This window comes from Ranitomeya variabilis, chromosome 4, assembly GCF_051348905.1.
Source record: "Ranitomeya variabilis isolate aRanVar5 chromosome 4, aRanVar5.hap1, whole genome shotgun sequence".
Lineage (NCBI taxonomy): Eukaryota > Metazoa > Chordata > Amphibia > Anura > Dendrobatidae > Ranitomeya > Ranitomeya variabilis.
The window spans coordinates 330020712-330046146 of NC_135235.1; the positions used below are offsets into that span (position 1 = coordinate 330020712).

Below are 25435 nucleotides of genomic sequence, written 5' to 3' on the forward strand. Positions count from 1 at the left end.
TCCTCACAAAAAGGACCCGATTATTATATGCTGCCTTTTTAATTTGGCAGCATTTCATCCTTGAGCACAGGTCTTAAGTTGGATTTAATGAAAATGCACAACCCTCCACCTTTTTTTGTCTTTCCTGTCCTTTCTAAATGTAGTGTAACCCTGTACGTTTGTTAGCCAGTCATGGCTTTCATCCAGTCAGGTTTCCGTAATGCCCCCCACATTGTATTCTGTGACCGACATAGGAATCTTCAGTTCATTAAATTTTTTAGGGGGAGATTTCTTGCATTTGCCAGCAGACATTTAATACTATTAGCACATTTGTTATTCCTACTCAGCTCACTACTTTCATTGCAGATCCCAACCCCTCCTAAATCCTCATTAACCCCTGTCTCACCCTAGCTATTCCCTTGCTAGAACTACTGCCATCCCTCCCCCAGATCCTAGTTTAAAGGGAATCTGTCACCTCATTTTTCGCATATAAGCTGCGGCCACCGCCATTAGGGGCTTATCTACAGCATTCTGTAATGCTGTAGATAAGCCCCCATGTAACCTGAAAATTAAGAAAAACAAGTTAGATTATACTCACCCGGGGGCGGTTCGGGTCCGATGGGCATCGCAGGTCAGAAAGGCCCGGCACCTGCGCATTCCAGTGTTTTACGCTGCCCTCAACAGGGCAGAGAATTATGTCTGCGCAGGAGTCGCGACAGAAGCAAGGAAGAGGACTTCATCGTATGAAGATGGGAGGCACCGGACCCGGACCTGCGACACCCATCAGACCCGGACCGCCCCCGGGTGAGTATAATCTAACTTGTTTTTCTTATCTTTCAGGTTACATTGGGGGCTTATCTACAGTATTACAAAATGCTGTAGATAAACCCTTAATGGCGGTGGCCATAGCTTATATGCAAAAAATGAGGTGACAGAATCCGTCTAACCATTTTTTCCCCAAGCACAGCTGCACCCTTCCCATTAAGGTGCAGCCCGTCCCTACCATAGAACCTGTAGCCGACAGAAGTAGGCCCAGTTCTCCATGAAATCAAACTCTTCCTTCCCTCACCAATTTCTAAGCCACTTATTTATCTCCCTAAGCTCCCACTGTATTCTAGTGACACTCAAGTTACTGACCGTATTTCTGAAAACACCACCTTGGTCCTGGCCTTCAGCTTCTCTTCTAGTTTCCTGTAATTATTTTTAAGGACCTTCCACCTTACTCTAACTTTATCATTGGTAACAATGTGTACCATGACCACTGGGGTTTCCCAAGCCCCACCCAGCAATCTGTCTATCCGATCCACAATATGCCAAACCCGAGTACCCGGAAGACAACACACTGTTCGGCACTCACGGTCCCAGCGGCAGATGACCCTGTCTTTCCACATAATTATAGAGTCCCCTACCACCAACATCTGTCTGGCCTTTGCTGCACTTCTATTTCCCTTCTTCCTACAGCAATTATTTTCCTAGTTGCATTGTCCTGCTGTAGTGATCCCAATCCTGGACCTGCATTCCTAATATCAGCCAAATAGGTATATTTACTAGGTTGTGCCAGATCAGGACTGGACTCCCTGACACTTTCCCCCCTACCCCTTCTGTTACCCAGCTGCGTACTTCTCTGTCCTGATCTTCCCCATGTTCACCCTCCTATCACTGGCCACAGTCAGAGCTTGCTCAGAGAGCTCTAAACTCCTCCAGGTTTTCAATGCTCCTGAGTGTTGTAAACCGCACAGTTAAGATTCATTACCTGGGCTTCCAAACATGTAACTCTCTGGCATGGGTGCAGACATATTCATCCCTAAACGGCTGTTCAAGGCACGAATACACCACACAAGATGCATACCTGGTGGAATTGTCCATAGAATACATAATAAATTGGGATAAACAATACAGATAAAAGCAGAAAAAAAATGGAGAGCTAGTAAGGAAAATTTCAAACTACCGTATTTTCTGGTGTATAAGACGACTGGGCGTATAAGACGACCCCCAACTTTTCCATATAAAATATGGAATTTGGGATATGCCCGCTGTATAAGACTGGGGTCATCTTATACGCCCAGTCATCTTATACAGCGTGTGGTTCCCAGGGTCTGAAGGAGAGGAGACTCTCCTTCAGGCCCTGGGATCCATATTCATGTTAAAAATAAAGAATAAAAATAAAAAATATGTATATACTCACCCTTCCGAGAAGCCTGGCTCTCACCGGTGTAAGCGTCTGCCTCCGTTCCTAAGAATTGCAGAGCATGAAGGACCCTCGATGACGTCACGGTCAGGTGACTGGCCTGTGATTGGTCCGTGACCGCTCATGTGACCAGTCACCTGACCGTGACGTCATCGAAGGTCCTTCACGCTCTGCAATTCTTAGGAACGGAGGCAGACGCTTACACCGGTGAGAGCCAGGCTTCTCGGAAGGGTGAGTATATACATATTTTTTATTTTTATTCTTTATTTTTAACATGAATATGGATCCCAGGGCCTGAAGGAGAGTCTCCTCTCCTTCAGACCCTGGGAACATCCAGGATCGCTCCCTGCACACGCCGTACCCGGCGTATAAGACGACCCCCGACTTTTGGGACAATTTTTAGGGGTTAAAAAGTCGTCTTATACGCCGGAAAATACGGTACCTTCTTGTGTTAAACTATGATATTGTTTTTAACTATACACTTATCTGCAGCCCCGCATTTAAACTGCAGCCCCTGCTCCGCTCAGCAGCCTCGCTTAAAGTTCAGGTGTGACTTCTAGAAGCTACTAGATGCAAATTGCTTCTTCTGAAAAAAAGAGGACTTAATCTCTATATAGCCACCTGTTGGAAGTAGCGATCCTACAAGTCACAATCAACCCTTTAACGAGTTGTGCAATATGACCTAGGATAAAAGCCAAATCAGTATCTCAATTCGCAGACACGGTGTTTCGGGCTGTTTGGCCCTCGTCAGTGCGAAGCATGAGAACTAATTTGGCTAGGTGAGAGTCTTTGGACTGGGGTCTAAGGGGTAACGTTTCTCCTTATGAAGAGTGACATACCATCTCTGGCTTGTCAAGGTAAGAAGCTACTAGAAGCACTTTCAATCACAGGGACTTGATCACATGGACCAATCACAAGATTCTGTTAAAAAAAACTAATGTCCACAAACAAACACAGAAAATTCCCCAAACAAATACAAAAAATTACAGTTATCACAAACTATGATATTGTGTTTAACTATGCACTTATCTGCAGCCCCACGCTTAAAACGCAGTCCTTGCTCCACTCAGCAGCCTCGCTTGGAACTTGTATTCCTCTAAACAACAAAGCACAGATTGTAATCCCCCTTAAAAATATGAATCCATGAATGTTTTTGAGATCCCCACACTTACGGATTTCTCTAAACCTATATCTGCAACGTTATTAGATGTATCTACATATGACACTACTCCTGATATGGTGAGTTGCAGGATACTCCGGTCACATGGGAGGGCACAGGACACAGATGAAAGGATTAAAACTGCCACCTGATGAAGACGGAGCTATTCCGTCAAAACGCGTTGTGGATTTCCATAAACAAAGAAACTTTTAATCCTTTCATCTGTGTCCTGTGCGCTCCCATGTGACCGGAATATCCTGCAACTCACTGTTTATTCCTCTACTGAGGCACCCGGCAGGAGCTGCATCGGACCTTTCTCAATCAACATCTCCCCTGACCGCCAGCCTGGCGCTCCCTTAGCCTGTCTTCTCTGTATCTATTTGCACTACTCCTGATATGGTCTCTACCAAAAATTCCACAACCGAGATGAATAGAATTACGGTTGATAATACCAATGCCTTGGTTCCTTCCTTACCTCAGCTGTTTCTCCCAAGAAAAATTGGATAGAAGCTTATTTCTCACCCATACACAGGAAAGAAAAATCCAAAGAGAGGAACCAGAGAACACCAAAGAAAAAAAAGAAAAAGGGAAAGACAGGACCCTCTCCCAAACTCAAATAAAGGAACTATCTAATATTTTCAAGGTATCTAAATAAATACTAGGGGCAAAATCCTCTCTGTTAAGCAAGAGGCAGTCCCTTTTGCCATTCTTTTTTTCCCAAAGACTTTGACTTAGTCCTTATTCAGAAACATGACCCTGAAATGATATTTCATCATCAAAAAGGATAGGGTTCCCTCTACTCCCTGTACTGATGCAAAGTACAATGGTCATCTCAAACAAAGGAAAAAGTAGCATACAAACAACAGGGATCACCAAAGGAAGATTTACAAAAAATAAACTTTATTGAATAACGATACAAGACTGCAAAAGTTAAAATCAATTAAAATTGCAAACCGCAAACAAAGCTGTACCTTGACCCACAATAGGGTCATGCCCTTGCCGCACCCCAATTATATAACAAAAAAAAAAAACCACATCAAGCCATATATAAGTATGGTGCCAATATTGATCCACAACACATGCAAAAAATAACATAGTCCTGCTGTCTAGATAATGCAGCTGAGCAATAAAGAAAAACACTGCTCCATAACCAAGAAAATAGCTCATATCATCTAGGCTTAATACATATGAAGCTCATATAGAGCAATGCCTATGAAGCTATGAAAAGAGGAAATAACCCACTGTTACAGCATATAGGTCAGAAAAGGCTTGCACATATCAGGATAGGCTTATGCCATATACGTGGGGCAAATCCCCGTGTGGGGAGGCACAAGAAGAGAGCCTATACAACCTGAGCCTGTGGAAGGGGTCTCCGCAAGACGATGCCTGTATGGAACATTGGTGCAACAAGAGATAAGAATGGGGGAGGCAAGGGCACTAAAGATGCAAGATACAATGGTCATTTCTTAGGGGTGAGATCAAAATCTAATTCTATGCTACCAAAAATAACGGATATCATTAAGGCTAGTTTCACATTTGCGTTTAAAAACGCAGCGTTTAAAACGCAAACGCAGGTGGTCAAAAAAAGCATGTAAACGTGTGCAAACGCTGTGTTTTTTAGACGCATGCGTTTTCTCATGCGGTAAAAAAAAATGCGGCGTTTTGACCCATTTACATGCGTTTTTTCCTGCGTTTGCGTTTTTGAAACGCATGCTGAGAAGTGTATGACAGCTGCCAATCATCAAAATCATCTAGAAAACCCACTATAAATAGAAATAGCTAGGGTTGGGGTTAGGGTTAGGATCCCTAGGGTTAGGGTTAGGATCCCTAGGGTTAGGGTTAAGGGTAGGGTTAGGATCCCTTTATCACCTTGATGGTGGGGGGTGGCTTATCAGTGTGTATTCTTGTTTTTTTCTATTGAAACGCATGCGTTTAAAACGCAACCAAAAGCATGTGCTTAAAAACGCATGCGTTTACATAGCAATGCGTTTTTTTGCGGCAAAAAAACGCCTCTAGAAATTACTACATGTTGCATTTCTGCAACAAAACGCAAGCATAGAAACGACGCATGCGTCGTCAAACGCGGCAAAATGAATAAAAAAAAAACGCATGCGTTTTTAATGTTAAATATAAAACGCTAAAACGCAGCGGCAAAAAACTTAAATGTGAAACCAGCCTTAAATACATTCAATGATCTGGTACTACATGACTTTAAATCTATAACTGAAAAACCTTTTATATTTTGAAAATTACCTTGAAAGTGACAATTGACTTCCCTCATGCCAGAAACAGGTCATACATGATGGTCTCTCTCTTATTCTTAATAATTTCTTCACCTTTTAGGGCCAAACATATCAAGTACATGGGACTGCGATGGGGTCAAAAATCGCACCCATGTAAACCTTTTTATGGTATCTTTGAAGAACTATATATATACACCAAAGTATTTTTAAAGACAATATCATATATAAAAGATATATTGATAATCTCTTCCTTATTTGGGATGACTCTAAAAAAGACATCCAGTCATTTCTTTAAGAAATCAATAAGAACAATTTGGGTCTTTCATTTTCTCCTACCATTAACACACAGTTTATAGGTTTTCTGGACATTACACTTTTTGTTTTGAATGAACCAATTGAGTCCAAAACTTTAAAAGAAAAAAGATTCCGAAAAGTTACATTCATTATAACTGTAGTCATTATAATAAATGATTCAACACTGTTCCACAGAATAAGTTCAGAAGAATTAGGAAAAACCGTTCACTAGACTCTGATTTTAAGAGATTTCATCATCAAAAATACCCCAACAAACTTATTAAACGGGTTTTCCCGCAACAGCAAGAAACATGATTAAAAAAAACTTTCCTTTAAACCCATAAGGAAAACATTCCTCAGACAAAATATAAATTTAATTTCATCACAACTTACAATATACCTCACAAAGAAATAAGGGAAATTTTGGTTGAACACTGGCAAATATTATTGAATGATCCTATTCATGATGAGCATTTTCCCAAAAAAAATCCAGCCCTCTCCTTTCGAATAGCTCCCACAGTTAAGAACATTATAGCGCTTAGTAGGTTAAAATCTCCTGCGAATAACTCTTCAGACAGGGATATTCTATCATGCAACATGCAGTAATACAAACTGTCTCTGCTGTCTATCCATGTCTTGCCATGGATGCAAGTTCATGACATCCAGGAGTCTAAATGCCACGTTTCCAATTAAACATTTGACTTGCTTAACTAATTTTGTAATTTATATGATGGAATGTCCATGTGGCAAACTATATGTGGGTCACACAGTACCACCACTGCACAAGACTGAATTCTCACAGACTGAATATAAGAAAAGACTTAGTTCACCATGGATTATCCTGCCATTGTAGTCTCAATAATAAAGACGACAATATGATCCGGATCAGCCTTATTGAGTTTGTCCTGTTATTGACTCAAAATTGTATGAATAGAAATCTTTTGAATTTACAAGTTGAACACCTTACTAGAGGTATTTTTGTTTTTGCATTTTCGTTTTTTGCTCCCCTCCTTCCCAGAGCCATAACTTTTTACTTTTTGGGCAAAATTGCCATGTGAGGGCTAGTATTTTTGCGGGACGATTTGTACTTTTGAACAACACCATTGGTTTTAACAGATCGTCGACTGGAAAACGGGAAAAATTCCAAGTGCAGTGAAATTGCAAAAAAATGCAATCCCACAGTTTTTTTTATTTTTTTACCATGTTCATTAAATGCTAAAACTGATCTGCCATTATGATTCTCCAGGTCATTAACAGTTCATTGACACCAAACATGTAGAGGGTTTTTTTTTTTTTTTTTTTTTTTTTTAAGTGGTGAATAAAAAAATTCCAAAGTTTGATTTAAAAAATTTTTTTACGATACCTGTAGCGTCTCCATTTTTCTTGATCTGGGGGAGGGCTTATTTTTTGCACGCCGAGGGGACGTTTTTAATTATACCATTTTGGTGCACAGATGATCTTTTGATCGCCAGTTATTGCATTTTAATGCAATGTTGCAGCGACCTAAAAAACGTAATTCTGGTGTTTTGCCTTTTTTTTTCGTTACGCCGTTTAACAATGGGGTTAATTTTTCTTATATATTGATTGGCCGATTCTGAACGCAGCAATATGAAATATGTGTATATTAGATTTTTTTTATTGTTTTATTTTGAATGGAGCAAAAGGGGGGTGATTTGAACTTTTATAAATTTATTTTTTTGAATATTTTTAAACTTTGTATTTACTTTTGCATGCTTCAATAGTCTCCATGGGAGACAAGAAGCTGCAGTACTTTGATCAGATCTGCTAACTACAGGTGATGATCATCGCCGGAGCCCGCACCAAACGGGGAGTATGACATCGGCTTAGGCTAGGTTCAGATTGCGTTAGTGCAATCCGTTTAGCGCGAGCGCTAGTGGATTGCGCTAACGCAATGTCTTTTTTGGGGCCGCGTTCAGGGGTCGCGTTAACGTCCCCGCTCTCGCAGATCCCCGATCTGCGAGAGCGGGGAACGGACCTCTGGCGCGCCGCGGACGCTGCAAGCAGCGTCCGAGGCGCGCTACAAAAGACCGGCACATCGCTAGCGCGTGCCGAAAATGACACGCGCTAGCAATGCGCTCTATCATTGCCGGCAATGGGAGCGCTAACGGACGCGCTGCACGGCGTTAATTGCGACATTTTCGCCGTGCAACGCTGTCCGTTAGCGCTATCCCATTAACGCAATGGGAACCTAGCCTTACTGTTACACCCGATGTCGGAAAGGGGTTAAAACCTAAGGGTCTAAATGAGATCACGGATGTGTTTTTATAAAAATCCTTTTAATATTTCATCTAATAAATTACTCGTGTATAGAAACTACCGCTTATTCATATACTATCTTGCTGAATGACTGTTTTTCCATGTTATGCTTGATTTTTATCAATCACCATTTTTATCAGATATATATTTCTTACATATTTTGAATAATTATATTTTGTGTATGGTATAATCACTTAATATTTGCACAATAATAGGTTACCTCAATTTGTTATTTCGGGTGGGAATTCAATTCACTCCCGCTTCATTTTTTGCTTTGCCACTTATTTTGCTTGAAGATTTCTTCTTTGTATAAATCAATTTTATTGGTCACAGCAATAAAGAATGATGAATAATACAAACTAGTAAATCTGTGCAATAATAGGCAGAGGTTACAAGTTAATCAAGTGAAACATTGTTACAACATTTAAGTCTTATGATTTAACTTTCTTGTTAATAATGTTGTTAGTTATCCCGAAATTATGAAGTGTTAACAGCAGGGATAAACGATAACCATTATTGAATTTCTTTGTAATCATTCAAAAGTACAATATACAATCAAACTGGATATGAGGAAGACAAAGAAAGCAAGATAAGGGAAAGAAAAGGGAGTAGAAAGAAGAGGAGAGGGATGGATGGGGGTATGGGGAATGCAGGAAGGGAGTAAGGCCGCCATCCTGCTCCAGCGGACAGGGCGCAGGCCGAGAAACGGCCCGAGAGTACGCAAGAGTGAGCTACATGATACATCAGGTTCCGGAAAGCCAGAGATCAAGTTCAGGGGCTTCCCTGAAAGCAATCCAGGGAGCCCATGTGTTGTAAGCTTTTTCTACATTGCCTGAGGACTGACTTATAAGCTGCTCCATTCTATAGATGTTATTAAAGGGAACCTGTCACCCCGTTTTTTCGGTATGAGATAAAAATACTGTTAAATAGGGCCTGAGCTGTGCATTACAATAGTGTATTTTGTGGACCCCGATTCCCCACCTATGCTGCCGAAATACGTTACCAAAGTAGTCGTTTTCGCCTGTCAATCAGGCTGGTCTGGTCAAAAGGGCGTGTTATTTTCCCCCAGATTTTGCGTAGTTTTCCGTTGGTGGCGTAGTGGTGTGCGCATGCCCAAGGTCCCGAATCCTCTGCCAGGGGATTTAAAAGAGCGCGCTGTTCGTTATTTCATTGGTGATCGGTGGGCGCGGCCATCTTCCTTTGGCCGCGCGTGCGCAGAAGAGGCGCTCTGCTGGCCGCGGCTTCAGGAAAATGGCCGCGGGATGCCGCGCGTGCGCAGATGGATATCGCGGCGGCCATTTTCCTCAACAATGCTAGACTTGCTGAAGGTTGGATCTGTGTGATAGACATCCTATTATGAAGTTCAAAGACAGCCAACCACAGATCCCTTATGGGAGGGCAGTCCCACCAAATATGTATGTAAGAGCCTATTTCCTTTAAAGGGAACCTGTCACCCTGGTTTTTCACTCGGAGATAAAAATACCGCTACATAGGGCATGAGCTGTGCTTTACAAAAGTGTTTTTTTTCTACCCTGATTCCCGACCTAAGCTGCCGAAATTACTTACCAAAGTCGCCGTTTTCGCTTGTCAATCATGCTGGTCTGGGCATAGGGGCGTGGTGACAAAGTTGTTTCTTCCCCCAGATCTTGCTTAGGTTTCCGTCAGGAAAATGGCCACGGGATGCCGCGCGTGCACAGATGGGGATCGCGGCGGCCATTTTCCTGAAGCAGAGTTTGCATCTCGGCTTCAGGAAAATGGCCGCTGCGATCTCCATCTGCGCACGCTCGGCAGCCCGCGGCATTTTCCTGAAGCCCCAGGCAGCAGAGCGCTCCAACTGCGCATGCGCGGCCACAGGAAGATGGCCGCCCCCACGATCACCAGGGATATAGCGCAGAGCGCGCTGTTTTTCATCACCTGCGCAGTCGCAAACCACTATGCCACCAACGGAAACCTAAGCAAGATCTGGGGGAAGAAACAGCTTTGTCACCACGCCCCTATGACCAGACCAGCATGATTGACAAGCGAAAACGGCGACTTTGGTAAGCAATTTCAGCAGCTTAGGTGGGGAATCAGGGTAGAAAAAAAACACTTTTGTAAAGCACAGCTCATGCCCTATGTAGCGGTATTTTTATCTCCGAATGAAAAACCGGGGTGACAGGTTCCCTTTAAGCATCTCCAACAGGTGTCAGGGGTCGTGGGGAACACTGCATGCACCATGGAGGGGCATCTATACCATCTTGCTAGGATCCTATAGCTCCTCTCCTGTGATACTGCGTATAATGACGATCTGGACGAGAAGAGAAGAATTTTTCCCCACAAGGGTCTTCTCAGGTCACCCTCCCATTTTGAGAAAAACATTGGCCAACCCTGCAGCGGAGCCCTCCCCTCTTGGAAGATTTTATACAGCAGTGAAACGGTATGATCCGGAGGGTTTATTGATACGCAAAGCATCTCAAAGGAAGTTAGTGGCCTGCTAATATTGGTTTGTTTAGAGATTGTGTGGATATAGCTTTTTAGTTGTCCATAGAAGAACCAATCAACAGAGTGTGTTTCTTCCTCTGGGAATAATTCCCGAAGGGACTTCATCCCGGTATCCTTTAAATAATCGTGAATGATGGGTTTGGATTCTTTTCTCTTGTTTAGATATACCTCTTTATTTAGCCCCGCCGGAAAAGCAGGATTATCATAGATTGGAATCAGGGGGCCCGGGATAGTTGTAATCTGAAGGTCTTTGTTTCTGTTTTTGATAAGGAGCAATATGTTTCGTGTGAGGAAGGGTATGTAGACGCCTGACCCCAACCCCTTACCTCCCGTCCAAAGAACAACCTGGGAGTCGCATCCATTAAGATCGTTTTCTAAGTTTACCCACTTTTTACTATTTTTACTGTGATAAAGGTCCGGGATACATGTTCCTATTGATGCATAACTATAGATCGCAAGATCCGGGAGGCCCAATCCACCTGTCAGTTTAGATCTACTTAATATCGTATATGAGATACGCGCCCGACTATGAGACCAAATAAAACGGGTAATTATTTGTTTGAGGCGGGAAAAGAAGGAAGCTGGTAGGTATAGGGGAATTGTTTGAAAAAAGTATAAGAGACGAGGCAGGAGGTCCATCTTGACTGCATTGATCCTACCCAGCCAAGACAGTTGGAGCCTGTGCCACCTCTCTAAATCCGAGTTTGTTTTTTGTAGGGTTGGCGCAAAGTTGGCCCCAAACAGTTTAGACGTTTTGTTTGTAATTTTGATACCCAAGTAGGTGAGGAAGTCAAAGCGCCATTTAAATGGAAAGGCCGTCCTTAATTGGTCAACCAAGGGGAGTTGAAGTGAAATGTTTAGGATTTCGGATTTGTGGGAGTTTATTTTAAAATTACTTAGAAGACCAAATTTATGTAGTTCCAAAATAACGTTTGGTAGGCTCGTGGAGGGAGACGTGATATATAGGAGAATGTCATCCGCAAAAAGTGCTAGCTTATGTTCTTCAGGGCGTAATTTTATACCATTAATTGAGGGGTCATTTCTCAGGGCCACGGCCAAGTGCTCCATTGTTAGGATATATAAGAGGGGAGATAGTGGGCACCCCTGCCTTGTACCATTCCTGATCGGGAACATATCCGATAATGCGCCGTTTACCTTGACCTGGGCACTAGGAGAGGAATACAAAGCGGAGATCCTGCTCAGCATGTTTTCTTTTAGGCCAATTTCCTCTAGAGTCTGAAAAATGAATTCCCAGTGGACCCGGTCAAAAGCTTTTTCAGCACCGATTGACATAATATATAGTGGGTGCCCCTCCCTCTCCGCCCTGTCAAGTAGAGAGATAGTTCTGATCGTGTTGTCTCTCGCCTCTCGTCCTGGGATAAAGCCCACCTGATCCTGGTTTATTAATTTTGGTAAGAGGGGACTTAATCTATTTGCTAACATTTTTGCATGTATTTTAATATCTAGATTTATCAGAGAGATCGGGCGGTAATTATCACACGTAGAAGGGTCTTTACCAGGCTTGGGGAGAACTGTTATGTGAGCAGTGAGTGCCTGTGTAGGGAAAGAACCTCCAAGAGAGACAGAGTTACAAGCTTTCAGGAATATTGGACTGAGCAGCGTGTTGAACGACTTGTAGAAGCCTGCTGAGAACCCGTCGGGGCCCGGGCTCTTTCCTTGTTTTAAGGCGCTAATGGTTTCAGATACTTCCTCCACTGAAAATTCCCTTTCAAGATCGAGTAGATCACCTTCAGGTAATATGGGTAATTTATGTTTCTGTAAGTATGATTTGATTTTGTTACGGAAAGAATGTAGTGGTGTGTCTTTATAGTGTCCCGCTGTTATATAGAGATTTATAATAATCGCTGAAGTTAGAAAGAATATCTCTGGTGTTAAACACTTTTTTCCCGTTTGTTTTTGATAAAAGGAATGTAGGTATTGGGATTGCGTTGAAGGGAGCTCTGGCTAAGAGCCTACCACTTTTATTGCCAAGTTGGTAGAATCGGCTTTTGAGTCTCTCTCTGAGGCATTTGGATTTTTGGTCTATAATAGTTAGCAGTTTCTGCCTGGCCGACGAGAGCCGAGCAAATGTGCTGGTCTCAAGGTTTCGTTTGTGTTTGTTTTCTAGTTGGTGGATTTGCTCTGTTAGGTTATATATTTCCGCCGCCCTTTCTTTTTTCAACCGAGCGCCATGAGAGATGAGGACGCCTCTTATTACGCTTTTCAAAGCCTCCCATTTCACAGTGGGGGACGTGGTGTCTACCTCGTGGTCAGCCAGGAAATCTGTGATTGTTTGTTCAATCCTGGATTTACATATTGGGTCCTAGAGCAGGTTTTGAAGATTTCTTCTTTATTCCTTTTTCACGGCTTCTATGGAGGCTTTTATACACCATGATTTCACCCAGCCTCTCTCTCTAGCAACTGGCTTATCCCCGAATGCTCAGCTCATCTAAGTTTACCAGAGGAACTTTCCGCGCAGCATAGATTTGTTCCCACGCTATTCTCTTAGTGATTTCTATGGCCAGTCCGTTAGTATGTTATTTCTCTTACACATTCATGTTAAAAAAAATTATGTGCATATAATATCTAATAATTAATAATTTAACATTCCAATGTGATAAACACTTTTATTCACTGCAATCCACTTCTTAATAAATTTATGGTTCTATACATCCTACCCCCCTCTTTTTAATCCTCTGGTTCATTCATTCTTCTCCGTGGCACGCCAACATCACTCACACCAGTGTCGATACTTTGATCCTGTGACTTGTAGCCCGACATACACACCGATATTTTGACATCACGCTATATTTATTTTTAGATAAAACTTACCACAAATGTGTACTTTTTTACTATTTTTTTTTTCAATTTCATTTATCTTACAAACAATATGTAATTACAGTTGTGCTCAAAAGTTTACAGACCCCAGCAGGATTTTTGCTTTCTTGGCCTTTTTTCAGAGCATATGAATGATAAAACCAATACTTTTTCTCCACTCAATGTTAGTGGTTGGGTGAAGCCATTTATTGACAAACTACTGTGTTTTATCTTTTTAAATCCTAATGACAACCCAAAGCATCCAAATGACCCTTATCAAAAGTTCACACACTCTGGTGATTTTGGCCTGATAACATGCCCAGAAGTTGACACAAATGCGTTTGAATGGCTACTAATGGTAACATCCTCACCTGTGAACTGTTTGCTTATAATCAGTGTGTGTGCATAAAAGCTGAGTGAGTTTCTGGGATCCAGACAGACTCTTGCATCTTTCAGCCAGCCACTGATGTTTCTGGAGTGAGTCATGGACAAAGCAAAAGAATTGCCAACGGATCTATTGGAAAAGGTAGTTGAACTGTATAAAACAGGAAAGGGATACAATAAGATATCCAAGGAATTGATAATACCAGTAAGCATCGTTGAAACTGTGATTACCAAATGAAAAATCAGGGGCTTTGTAAAACCAAAGCCACGGTCAGGTAGACCAACAAAAATGTCACAACTGCCAGGAAAATTGTTCGGGATGCAAAGAAAAAGCCACAAATAACAACAGCTGAAATACAGGACTCTCTGAAAACTAGTGGTGTGGCTGTTTCAAGATGCACAATAAGGAGGCATTTGAAGAAAAATGAGCTGCATGGTCAAGTCGCCAGAAGAAAGCCATTACTGTGCAAATGCCACAAAGTATCTCGCACACAATATGCAAAACAGCACAGAGACAAGCCTCAAAACTTCAGGAATAAGGTAATTTGAAGTGAGGAGATCAAAAATGAACTTTTTGGCCACAACCATAAACATTATATTGGGAGAGAGGTCAACAAGGCCTATGATGAACGGAACACCATTCCTACTGTAATGTATGGAGTCTGTAAACTAGCAACAAAAGTCCCCCAACACAGCTTAAAGAATCAATAATGCCTTTATTGAAAATACTAATTTTAAAATGTTTTAAGGAGATAAGAGCAAACTGAAAAACAGGATAGAAAGAAACATACATTGGATGAAACATGTATGATGACAATATCCTGGGTATAAATATATCACGTGTATTACATCCAAGATAAAGAATGTAATATCATCCGCTTGAGGCACAGTTCAATATTGCATATAGGTAAATACAGAATAAAGTGCATAGTGCTTATAGTCAAAAGAGTCTCAAGACATATATAAAATACTTAATACATCACACACATGTATCTGGGAGTTCCTCTCTCCCTGATTGGCATCAGGAAAAGTGTGTAATCTATACATATATAATCGTCTAAGGTCCATTTCCGTCTGTAACGGAAATCTCGTGTCGCTGATTGGTCGCACCTGGCCGGCCGCGACCAACACTGCAGCTAAGACTGAAGATCCTAGCTTCTGGTATTCCCTGGCCAGATCCAGGACCACCTGGGTCAGATTCGCCACCTGATCACAGAGTGTACAAACTGGATCCATTGGTGGGGGAAAAACAGTATAGGCCAGACATAATGTGACGCTAGTCACCATTCAAAGACAGGCTGTGAAGCAGAGTAGTCAAACATTCTGGGGTCAGATACCAAGAGAACACCTAGACAAACTAAAGTGAAAAGACAAAGGCGAAGTCAAGTCATGATCTGAGGTCAGAATATCAAGAAGAGAGCAGATCAGTGCAAAGGGGCTAGGCAGATGGATGGTCAAAATGAGTTCCAAGGTCAGACAGCAAAGGATCAACAGAGCACAGAAATACAAGGCCAACCACTGAGCAGATGCTACGTCTGTCAGAGGTCTTAGACTGACTGCTTAGCTAAGTAATTGTGTAATCATCTGGAAAAGGGGACACCTGAAAGAAACTTAGCACCTATTAGACTGAGATGGAATGGGTACGCTGTCCAGCAAAATACTGACAGCTCAGTATACCCCTGCATCAGATTGGACGACTGAGCTGTCCATGACACATTAACAGAGGAATCGTGACACTCTGATGTTTATTAAGCTGTTGTTTATTAAGAGTTGATTTTCGAGTAAAACATTTCCCACATTAAGAATATTAAAAAGGCTTCTCCCCTGTGTGACTGCTCTGGTGGCTAAGAAGAGATGATTTCTTCACAAAACATTTTCCACATTCTGAACAGGAAAAAGGCTTCTTCCCTGTGTGAGTTCTCTGGTGTTTAACAAGATATGATTTGTGGCTAAAACATTTCCCACATTCTGAACATGAAAAAGACTTCTCCTCTGTGTGGGTTCTCTGGTGTCTAACAAGATATGATTTATGGCTAAAACATTTTCCACATTCTGAACATGAAAAAGGCTTCTCCCCTGTGTGAATGTTTTGGTGCGTAACAAAATTTGATTTCCGTGCAAAATACCTTCCACATTCTGAACAAAAAAAAGGCTTCTCCCCCGTGTGGATTCTCTGGTGCTTAACAAAATCTGATTTATTGTAAAAACATTTCCCACATTCTGAACAAGAAAAGGGCTTCTCCCCGGTGTGAGTTCTTTGGTGTATAATAAGATTCCATTTATATTTAATACATTTCCCACATTCTGAACATGAAAAAGGGCTTTCCCCTGTGTGAATTTTCTGGTGCGTAACAAAATTTGATTTCTGTGCAAAATACCTCCCACATTCTGAACAAAAAAAAGGCTTCTCCCCTGTGTGGATTCTCTGGTGCTTAACAAGATCTGATTTCTGGATAAAACATTTCCCACATTCTGAACACGAAAAAGGCTTCTCCCCTGTGTGAGCTCTTTGATGAATAGCAAGATCTGATTTCTGAATAAAACCTTTCCCACATTCTGAACATGAAAAAGGTTCTTCCCCTGTGTGTTTTCTCTGGTGCTTAACCAAAACTGATTTCTTCTTAAAGCATTTCCCACATTCAGAACACGAAAATGGATTCTCCCCTGTGTGAGTTCTTTGATGAATAACAAGACCCGATTTGTGGTTAAAACGTTTCCCACATTCTGAACAGGGAAAAGGCTTCTCCCCTGTATGAGTTCTCTGGTGACTGACAAGAAGAGATTTCCATAAAAAACATTTTCCACATTCTGAACATGAAAATGGCTTCTCCCCTGTGTGAGTTTTCTGGTGACTAACAAGATCTGATTTCTGGTTAAAATATTTATTACACTTGAAACAAGAAAATCTATTCTCTTCTGTTTGAATTGTTTGATGTTTAAGAAAAGACTTTTTGATGGAAAAACTATTTCTACTTTCTGAACGTGAAAAAGGCTTCTTTGCTTGAGGAGCAATTCGTTTTTTAATGCTTATTTTGTAACTTTGATTTTCCTTAGTAGTTGATAATGAAGACAGTACCAGATTTAAAGGATCAAATGACAGATCTTTGCTGTGAAGGGATGATGGTATATCTGGAGTACTGGCATTCACTTCAATTGTATCCTGTGGGATCTCAAGATCATCTGATATCAAAATTGAAGATGTTAGAGGTCCCTCTGGTCCGGTTGTACAATCATCTGCTAAGAATAAAACCAATTATTATTTTTGAATAAAATGTCCTTGAATTGTATATTTGAGCATTTCTACTTAACCCCTTAATGACCCCGGCTATGTTCGGATTTGCGTTTTTCCCTCCCCTTCTTCCCAGAGCCAAAACTTTTTTATTTTTCTGTCAATATGGCCATGTAAGGGCTTATTTTTTGCGGGACGAGTTGTACTTTTGACTGACACCAGGGCCGTGTTTGCCACTAGGCACTCGAGGGCACGTGCCTAGGGCGGCAACATTGCGGGGGACGGCACCTGAGCTCACTCAGGAAGAAGGCGCTGCGGCGGGACAGAGCCAGAGGGAGGATGTCGGCGCAGCCGCGCGGTGTGTGGGACAGCTGACAGGTGAGTATGAGGGACAGGGGGCGGGGGGATGAAGGAGGAAGGTAAGCCGCCCGAGCCATGCAAGATGGGAGAAGGAGCAGGAGAGGGGGTGGAGAGATGAGCCATGCATACCGGGGAGTATGAGCCATCAGCCATGCATACGGGGGGGGGGGGAATTATGAGCCATCAGCCATGCATACAGGGGGGGGGGGAATTATGAGCCATGCATACAGGGGAATATGAGCCATCAGCCATACATACGGGGGGGGGGGGGGAATTATGAGCCATGCATACGGGGGAATATGAGGCATCAGCCATGCATACAGGGGGGGGGAATTATGAGCCATGCATACAGGGGACTATGAGCCATCAGCCATACATACAGGGGGGGGGGGGGAATTATGAGCCATGCATACGGGGGAATATGAGCCATCAGCCATACATACGGGAGGGGGGAATTATGAGCCATGCATACGGGGGAATATGAGCCATCAGCCATACATACAGGGGGGGGGGGAATTATGAGCCATGCATACGGGGGGGGGGGTGGAGAGATGAGCCATGCATACAGGGGGGTGGAGAGATGAGCCATGCATACAGGGGGAGGTGGAATATGAGCCATGCATACAGGGGGGGTGAATATAAGCCATGCATACAGGGGGGGGGGGAAGAGTATGAGCCATGCATACAGTGGGGGGGGGGGGGAATATGAGACATGCATACGGGGGGGGAATATGAGCCATGCATACAGGGGAATATGAGCCATCAGCCATGCATACGGGGGGGGGGAATTATGAGCCATCAGCCATGCATACAGGGGGGGGGGGAAATTATGAGCCATGCATACAGGGGAATATGAGCCATCAGCCATACATACGGGGGGGGGGGAATTATGAGCCATGCATACGGGGGAATATGAGGCATCAGCCATGCATACAGGGGGGGGGGAATTATGAGCCATGCATACAGGGGACTATGAGCCATCAGCCATACATACAGGGGGGGGGGGGAATTATGAGCCATGCATACGGGGGAATATGAGCCATCAGCCATACATACGGGAGGGGGGAATTATGAGCCATGCATACGGGGGAATATGAGCCATCAGCCATACATACAGGGGGGGGGGGAATTATGAGCCATGCATACGGGGGGGGGGGGGGTGGAGAGATGAGCCATGCATACAGGGGGGTGGAGAGATGAGCCATGCATACAGGGGGAGGTGGAATATGAGCCATGCATACAGGGGGGGTGAATATAGGCCATGCATACAGGGGGGGGGGGGAAGAGTATGAGCCATGCATACAGTGGGGGGAGGGGGGAGTATGAGCCATGCATACGGGGGGGGGGGAATATGAGCCATGCATACGGGGGGAATATGAGCCATGCATACAGGGGGGAATATGAGCCATGCATACAGGAGGGGGGTCATTATACAGTATGGAGCACTGTGTGGCCATAATACAGTATTGAGCATCATGTGGGGTCATTATGCAGTATGCAGCATCATGTGCGGTCATTATTCAGTATGGAGCATCATGTGTGGTCATTATACAGTATGGAGCACTGTGTGGCCATTATACAGTATGGAGCATCATGTGCGGTCATTATACAGTATGGAGCATATTGTGGCCATTATACAGTATGGAGCATTATGTGTGGCCATTATACAGTATGGGGCACTGTGTGGCCATTATACAGTATGGAGCATCATGTGTGGTCATTATACAGTATGGAGAATCATGTGGGGCCATTATACAGTATGGAGCATCATGTGCGGTCATTATACAGTATTGAGAATCATGTGTGGTCATTATACAGTATGGAGCACTGTGTGGCCATTATACAGTATGGAGCATCATGTGTGGCCGTTATACAGTATTGAGCATCATGTGTGGCCATTATACAGTATTGAGCATCATGTGTGGCCGTTATACAGTATGGAGCATCACGTGTGGCCATTATACAGTATTGAGCATCATTTGTGGCCATTATACAGTATGGAGCATCATGTGTGGCCATTATAAAGAATAGAGCATCATGTGTGGCCATTATACAGTATGGAGCACTGTGGCCATATTGTTTCGTTTATAATTATTGTATATAAAAGTGTGATCAGCAGTGCTAAATGGCTGTGGTTGGGACGTGGATATGGGTGTGACTAGTTGTGAAATGGTGTGGTCAGAGGCGTGGCCTAAAATTTGCCACGGCGCGCGTAGCACACTTTATACCTCCTTCCCTTCTTCAAAAGGTATGGTACCGCATTTGCCAGATCATGGCAAGTGCCGCAAATCCCATAGGGAATGAATGAGGCCGAACGTTGCTGTAAGTGATCCGTTATGCGGCACATGCAGAAAAACTGACGGATCTGCTGCAAAAGGCGACTTTCACATCAGCGATTCTTGCTAAAGTCACTGCCGATAGTGTCATACTCACCAAAGGGGGAGGCAGCACTAAAAGTGCCTAGGGCAGCAGAAACCCTAAATACGGCCCTGACTGACACTATTGGTTTTACCATGTTGTGTACTAGAAAACGAGAAAAAAATTCCAAGTGTCATAAAATTGCAAAAAAAGTGCAATCCCACACTTGTTTTTTGCTTGGCTTTTTTAATAGGTTCACTAAATGCTAAAACTGACCTGCCATTATGATTATCCTGGTCATTACGAGTTCGTAGACACCAAAAATGTGTAGGTTATTTTTTATCTAAGTGGTAAAAAAAAAATCCAAACTTTGCGAAAAAAAATAAATTGCGCAATTTTCCGTTACTTGTAGCGTTTCCATTTTTCGTGATCTTGGGTCGAGTGAGGGCTTTTTTTGCGTGCCGAACTGACATTTTTAATGATACCCTTTTGGTGCAGATACTTTTTTTGATCGACCGTTATTGCATTTTAATGCAATGTCCCGGCCACCAAAAAAACGTAATTCTGGTGTTTCGAATTTTTTTCTCTACATCTTTTAGTGATCAAGTTAATTCTTTTTTTTTGATTGATGGATCTGGCGATTCTGAACGCAGCGATACCAAATATGTGTAGGTTTGATTTTTTTTTTTTTGAATGGGGCGAAAGGGAGGTGACTTAAACTTATTTTTTTTTTTCATATTTTTTTAAACTTTTGCCATGCTTCAATAGCCTTCATTGGAGGCTAGAACCTGGCATAGCCTGATCGGCTCTACTGCATAGGAGCGATACTCAGATCGCTCCTATGTAGCTAAATTACAGCGTTGCTATGAATGCCGACCACAGGGTGGCACTCTCAGCAATCTGGCATCAACAACCATAGAGGCCTTCAAGAGACCTCTGGTTGTCATGCCGATACATCGCTGACCCCTGATCATGTGACGGGGCTCAGCGATGCGCGCATTTCTGGCCCGATGGCCGGAAGTGCTAGTTAAATGCCGCTGTCAGAGTTTGACAGCGGCATTTAACTAGTTAATAGCGGCGGGTGGATGGCGATTCCACACGCCGCTATTGCGGGAACATGTCAGCTGTACAAAACAACTGACATGTCCCAGCTTTGATGTGGGCTCACCGCTGGAGGCCGCATCAAAGCGGGGGTTCTGTCCTCGCATGTACTATTCCGTCTGAGGACAGAAAGGGGTTAAACGGTCTGTAAAAATTGTAAGTTATGTAAAAAAATTTAATTATTCACCAATAGAATGACAGTTCAATGTCTAATAGAAAACCTCATAGGGTGAACCAGTAGAGCCTAGTGTTAAATTGTTTGTTCATTCTGCCTCCTAAATGTGTAATAAAAAGCAACCAAATCATGTTATGTAGTCAAAAATAATACTAATAAAAACTTCTACTCATCTCCTAAAAAACAAGTCCTCAATAAGGTCCATCATTGGTCAGTGGATAAACAGGTTTCCACATTATTAGTGGCTCAAAGGCTCTTGAAAACCAACATGGCTTCCATAAACCAATACAGCAATATCTGCTGTCCCAAAGTCAAATATCTCCCTCACTTCTAAGCCTTGCAGTGTACACAAACCACATTTAGTATCTATGTATTTGGCATTACCATAGTAAGAAAAACCCGCTTAATTTATGGTTTGTGTTTCCTGGAGCACAATCTGGGCACTATGTGTTGGGTAATAAAATAGCAAATGTGCAATTTTCACTTTGCAACATCCACTGCGTGCTAATTTTCAGAAAGTGGCTGTGGAGTCAAAATAGTCCCTACCTCTAAAGACTAATTTGCAGAGGGTTATAATTTCCAAAATGGAGTCACTTTATGGGGATTTCTAATGCTCTAATTTTCTACCATTTTGCCATATTAAGTCTTCTGCATATGGTGTGATCCATTTTCTCGGGGATCTGCTTCTATGACATTGGCTTATGTCACCAGGAGCCACCTTATTCATTCTGCAGGCACCGCTGGAGATGGAGGATATGTCAAAACCAGAAGTTCTGGACAGCGCAGGTTCTGTCCAGCCTCTAAGATTAGGGTGCCTGTGACCAGTAGTAACATCCAGTCTGACAGAATGAGTGTGTGTGCTGTTGAGCTGAAGTATTCTGATCCCTACTTCAGCAAATTGTAGGGCAGCACACCCTACTAAAGCTAGAAGCATATTGCTGGAAGCTGCCAGATACAGCCCTGTTCTCCTCTGGTTCAGTCCTCTGTGCTCAGCTCTCACCTTGTGTATTTAATTCCTGTTGTGACTCCGGTCCGTTTACTGACCACTCTTGTGTCTTCTGATTTTCCATTTTCTCTGCCCTAATGGTTATGGTCCGGCTACCTGACTATTCTTCCGAGCTCACACCACAGAGCAGCGGGTAACAAAATGGCCCAAGCCTAAGGGTGTCTGTGTAAGTCCAGATACATGTAGAGGGGTTAAAGTGTGATTGGCAAAACTGTGGCTATAAACAATAACAGATCTACTGAAATGATCAAGTGGAACAGTATGCTTCCTTAGAAAATAAAAATGAGTAACTGGTGGCAAAACCCATCTTGAGTAATTACGGGGCTCGGTGGCTTGTGGCAATTTAAACTATTTTTTAAACTACCAAAATAGGAACGCGTCACAGTGTTCTATTGCCAACATGTGGAAATTTTACTCTTCCCTTTTTATATGAAATAAAGTTTTGAAGATTTTTTAATCAGAGTTGCCTTCCTATTTTGTACATTTTGGTGGATTTCTCTGCAGTTCAGCAGCTTTGGATACGGCACGCTGCAAGATGGAAACAGGCATGCAATGATTTAGTACAGTGAGATCACTCCTTTTTGTCACAATCCATTTTTGGATTCGTGGCAGCTCTGGTTCCACTCTGTTTTAAATGTAGCTTTTTTCCTTTCAGGCAAGCAGCGGTTAATGTCAGTTTTCCCCTCGCTGGCAATCTTCTGCAGTTGCAGAGTTGCTGGGTCAGCTGACGTAAGTGGTGACCACTTCCACCATCCTTTGAATGGACACCTGATGCATCAGCTGACTGTTGGTTATAGCTTCTGTATGAAGACCAGCCTTGCAGTGGCAGCTCTCTGGTGTCTGCTGTTTCTGGAGTTTGGAGTCCGGCTTCTGAGTCATCTGCGGTGTGGAGCTTGGCAGTGGAGTCTGGAAGCTAAGTGTGTTTTCTCCTCATCCCTTTCGTGTTTGTCACTGTCCCCTGTGTGATACTATCTACAGTAGCCAGGGCAGTGCTAGGTGACAGCGAGGGATGAGGTTCCTGACGGCGGTGGGGGGACCCACTTAGGGCATTAGGGGAGTGCAGGGACAGGCTCAGGTTTGAGCTCAGGTGGTGACCATCCCCCATTTCCCTATCAGTAGGACCTTCCTCTCCCCATTTCCATCCTGGTTGTGTGTGTTGTGCCGTTCACTGACCAACCCCCACGTTGTGACTTTTTTCTTATATTTTTTAAACGAAGGGCCAATATTTTCTATCAGATGAGTTTCTTGAAGAAATATTAAGACATTTAAAGAAAACTGTTTATAGTACTGCAGAGCTGATGTGAGGATATGGCCGCTTACTAAAGACTATAGGACAAATGGACGTAAAGCGGAGTCCACAGCTCTAAGACATAAAGACTTTTTCCAGCATGGAGCACCGGTTACATCAATATTATTGTACTTTAAGGCCATGTGCACACGTTCAGTATTTTTCGCATTTTTTTTTGCGTTTTTTCGCTATAAAAACGTGATAAAAATGCAAAAAAAACGCTTACATATGCCTCCTATTATTTACAGTGTATTCCGCATTTCTTGTGCAAATGTTGCATTTTTTTCCGCGAAAAAATCGCATAGTGGAAAAAAAAGCAACATGTTCATTAAATTTGCGGAATTGCGGGGATTCCGCACAACTAGGAATGCATTAATTTGCTTACTTTCCGCATGTGGCTGTGCCCACCATGCAGGAAGTAAGCAGATCATGTGCGGTTGGTACCCTGGGTGGAGGAGAGGAGACTCTCCTCCACGGACTGGGCACCATATAATTGGTAAAAAAAAATAGAATTAAAATAAAAAATAGTCATATACTCACCCTCTGATGGCCCCGGAGTCTTCCTGCCTGTCATCGGTGCACGCTGCCGCTTCCGTTCCTATAGATGGTGTGTGTGAAGGACCTGCGATGACGTCGCGGTCTTGTGATTGGTCGCGTGACCGCTCACGTGACCGCGACGTCATCGAAGGTCCTGCACACACACACCATCTATAGGAACGGAAGCCGCGGAGGAGATCGGCTGTCTGCAGGTGAGTATAACCATGTTTTTAAATTATTTTTAAACATTCTATCTTTTACTATTGATGCTGCATACGCAGCATCTATAGTAAAAAGTTGGTCACACTTGTCAAACACTATGTTTGACAAGTGTGACCAACCTGTCAGTCAGTTTTCCAAGCGATGCTACAGATCGCTTGAAAAACTTTAGCATTCTGCAAGCTAATTTCACTTGCAAAATGCTAAAAAAAAACGGGAAAAACAAGCAAAAAAAAAATGCGGATTTCTTGCAGAAAATTTCCTGTTTTCTTCAGGAAATTTCTGCAAGAAATCCTGACATGTGCACATACCCTAATAGTTAATTTGCTTCATGTGTTTTATTAGAAAATGTCTTGCTGTGTTTTATTAGTGATTTTCTTGCTTATCAGTTCATCCTCAGGAATCAAAGTTTCTATTCAGTGGCAGTCAGCAGAGGAAGACAAGCTGGCTAGAGCTTATGTAAACCTAAAGGTACCGTCACATTTAGCGACGCTGCAGTGATCTAGACAACGATGCTGATCGCTGCAGCGTCGCTGTGTGGTCGCTGGAGAGCTGTCACACAGACAGCTCTCCAGCGACCAACGATGCCGATGTCCCCGGGTAACCAGGGTAAACATCGGGTCACTAAGAACAGGGCCGCGCTTAGTAACCCGATGTTTACCCTGGTTACCAGTGTAAATGTAAAAAAAAAAAAACACTACATACTTACATTCCGGTGTCTGTCGCGTCCCCCGGCGTTCTGCTTCCCTGCACTGTAAGCGCCGGCCGTAAAGCAGAGCGGTGACGTCACCGCTGTGCCCTGCTTTACGGCCAGCCGGCGCTGACACAGTGCAGGGAAGCAGAACGCCGGGGGACGTGACAGACATCAGAAGGTGAGTATGTAGTGTTTGTTTTTTTTAACATTTACACTGGTAACCAGGGTAAATATCGGGTTACTAAGCATGGCTCTGCGCTTAGTAACCCGATGTTTACCCTGGTTACCAGTGAAGACATCGCTGGATCGGTGTCACACACACCGATCCAGCGATGTCAGCGGGTGATCCAGCGACGAAATAAGGTGCTGGCCTTCTAGCTCCGACCAACGATATCACAGCAGGATCCAGATCGCTGCTGCGTGTCAAACACAACGATATCGCTATCCAGGACGCTGCAACGTCACGGATCGCTAGCGATATCGTTGTTAAGTTGTTCAGTGTGAAGGTACCTTAAGGCCAGACTATCAATCTCATCTGTATCAAGGCCTCACTCCCATTGTACTCTCAAACCTAGGCCCATTGTGTAGTTGGGGATAGTAGACTAAGGGGAGCCGTCACCACGGGAGGTCTCACTTACAGTCCCAG

At 43.2% G+C, this 25435-nt stretch overlaps 1 protein-coding gene across 2 annotated transcripts in view; it reads right to left on the reverse strand.

Annotated features, from left to right (window-relative positions):
* Positions 1–13822: 13822 nt before the first annotated feature.
* The window catches only part of LOC143764684 (uncharacterized), a 29458-nt gene continuing 17845 nt past the window's right edge, over positions 13823–25435 (reverse strand). Inside the window, exon 7 of one of the 2 annotated variants that reach the window (XM_077250515.1) lies at positions 13823–17056. In XM_077250515.1, the coding sequence (XP_077106630.1) occupies positions 15630–17056 (1427 nt within the window). In that variant the 3' untranslated portion in view covers positions 13823–15629. Of the gene's footprint in view, positions 17060–25435 lie in introns of both variants that reach the window. The other variant, XM_077250514.1, reaches the window with a different exon arrangement.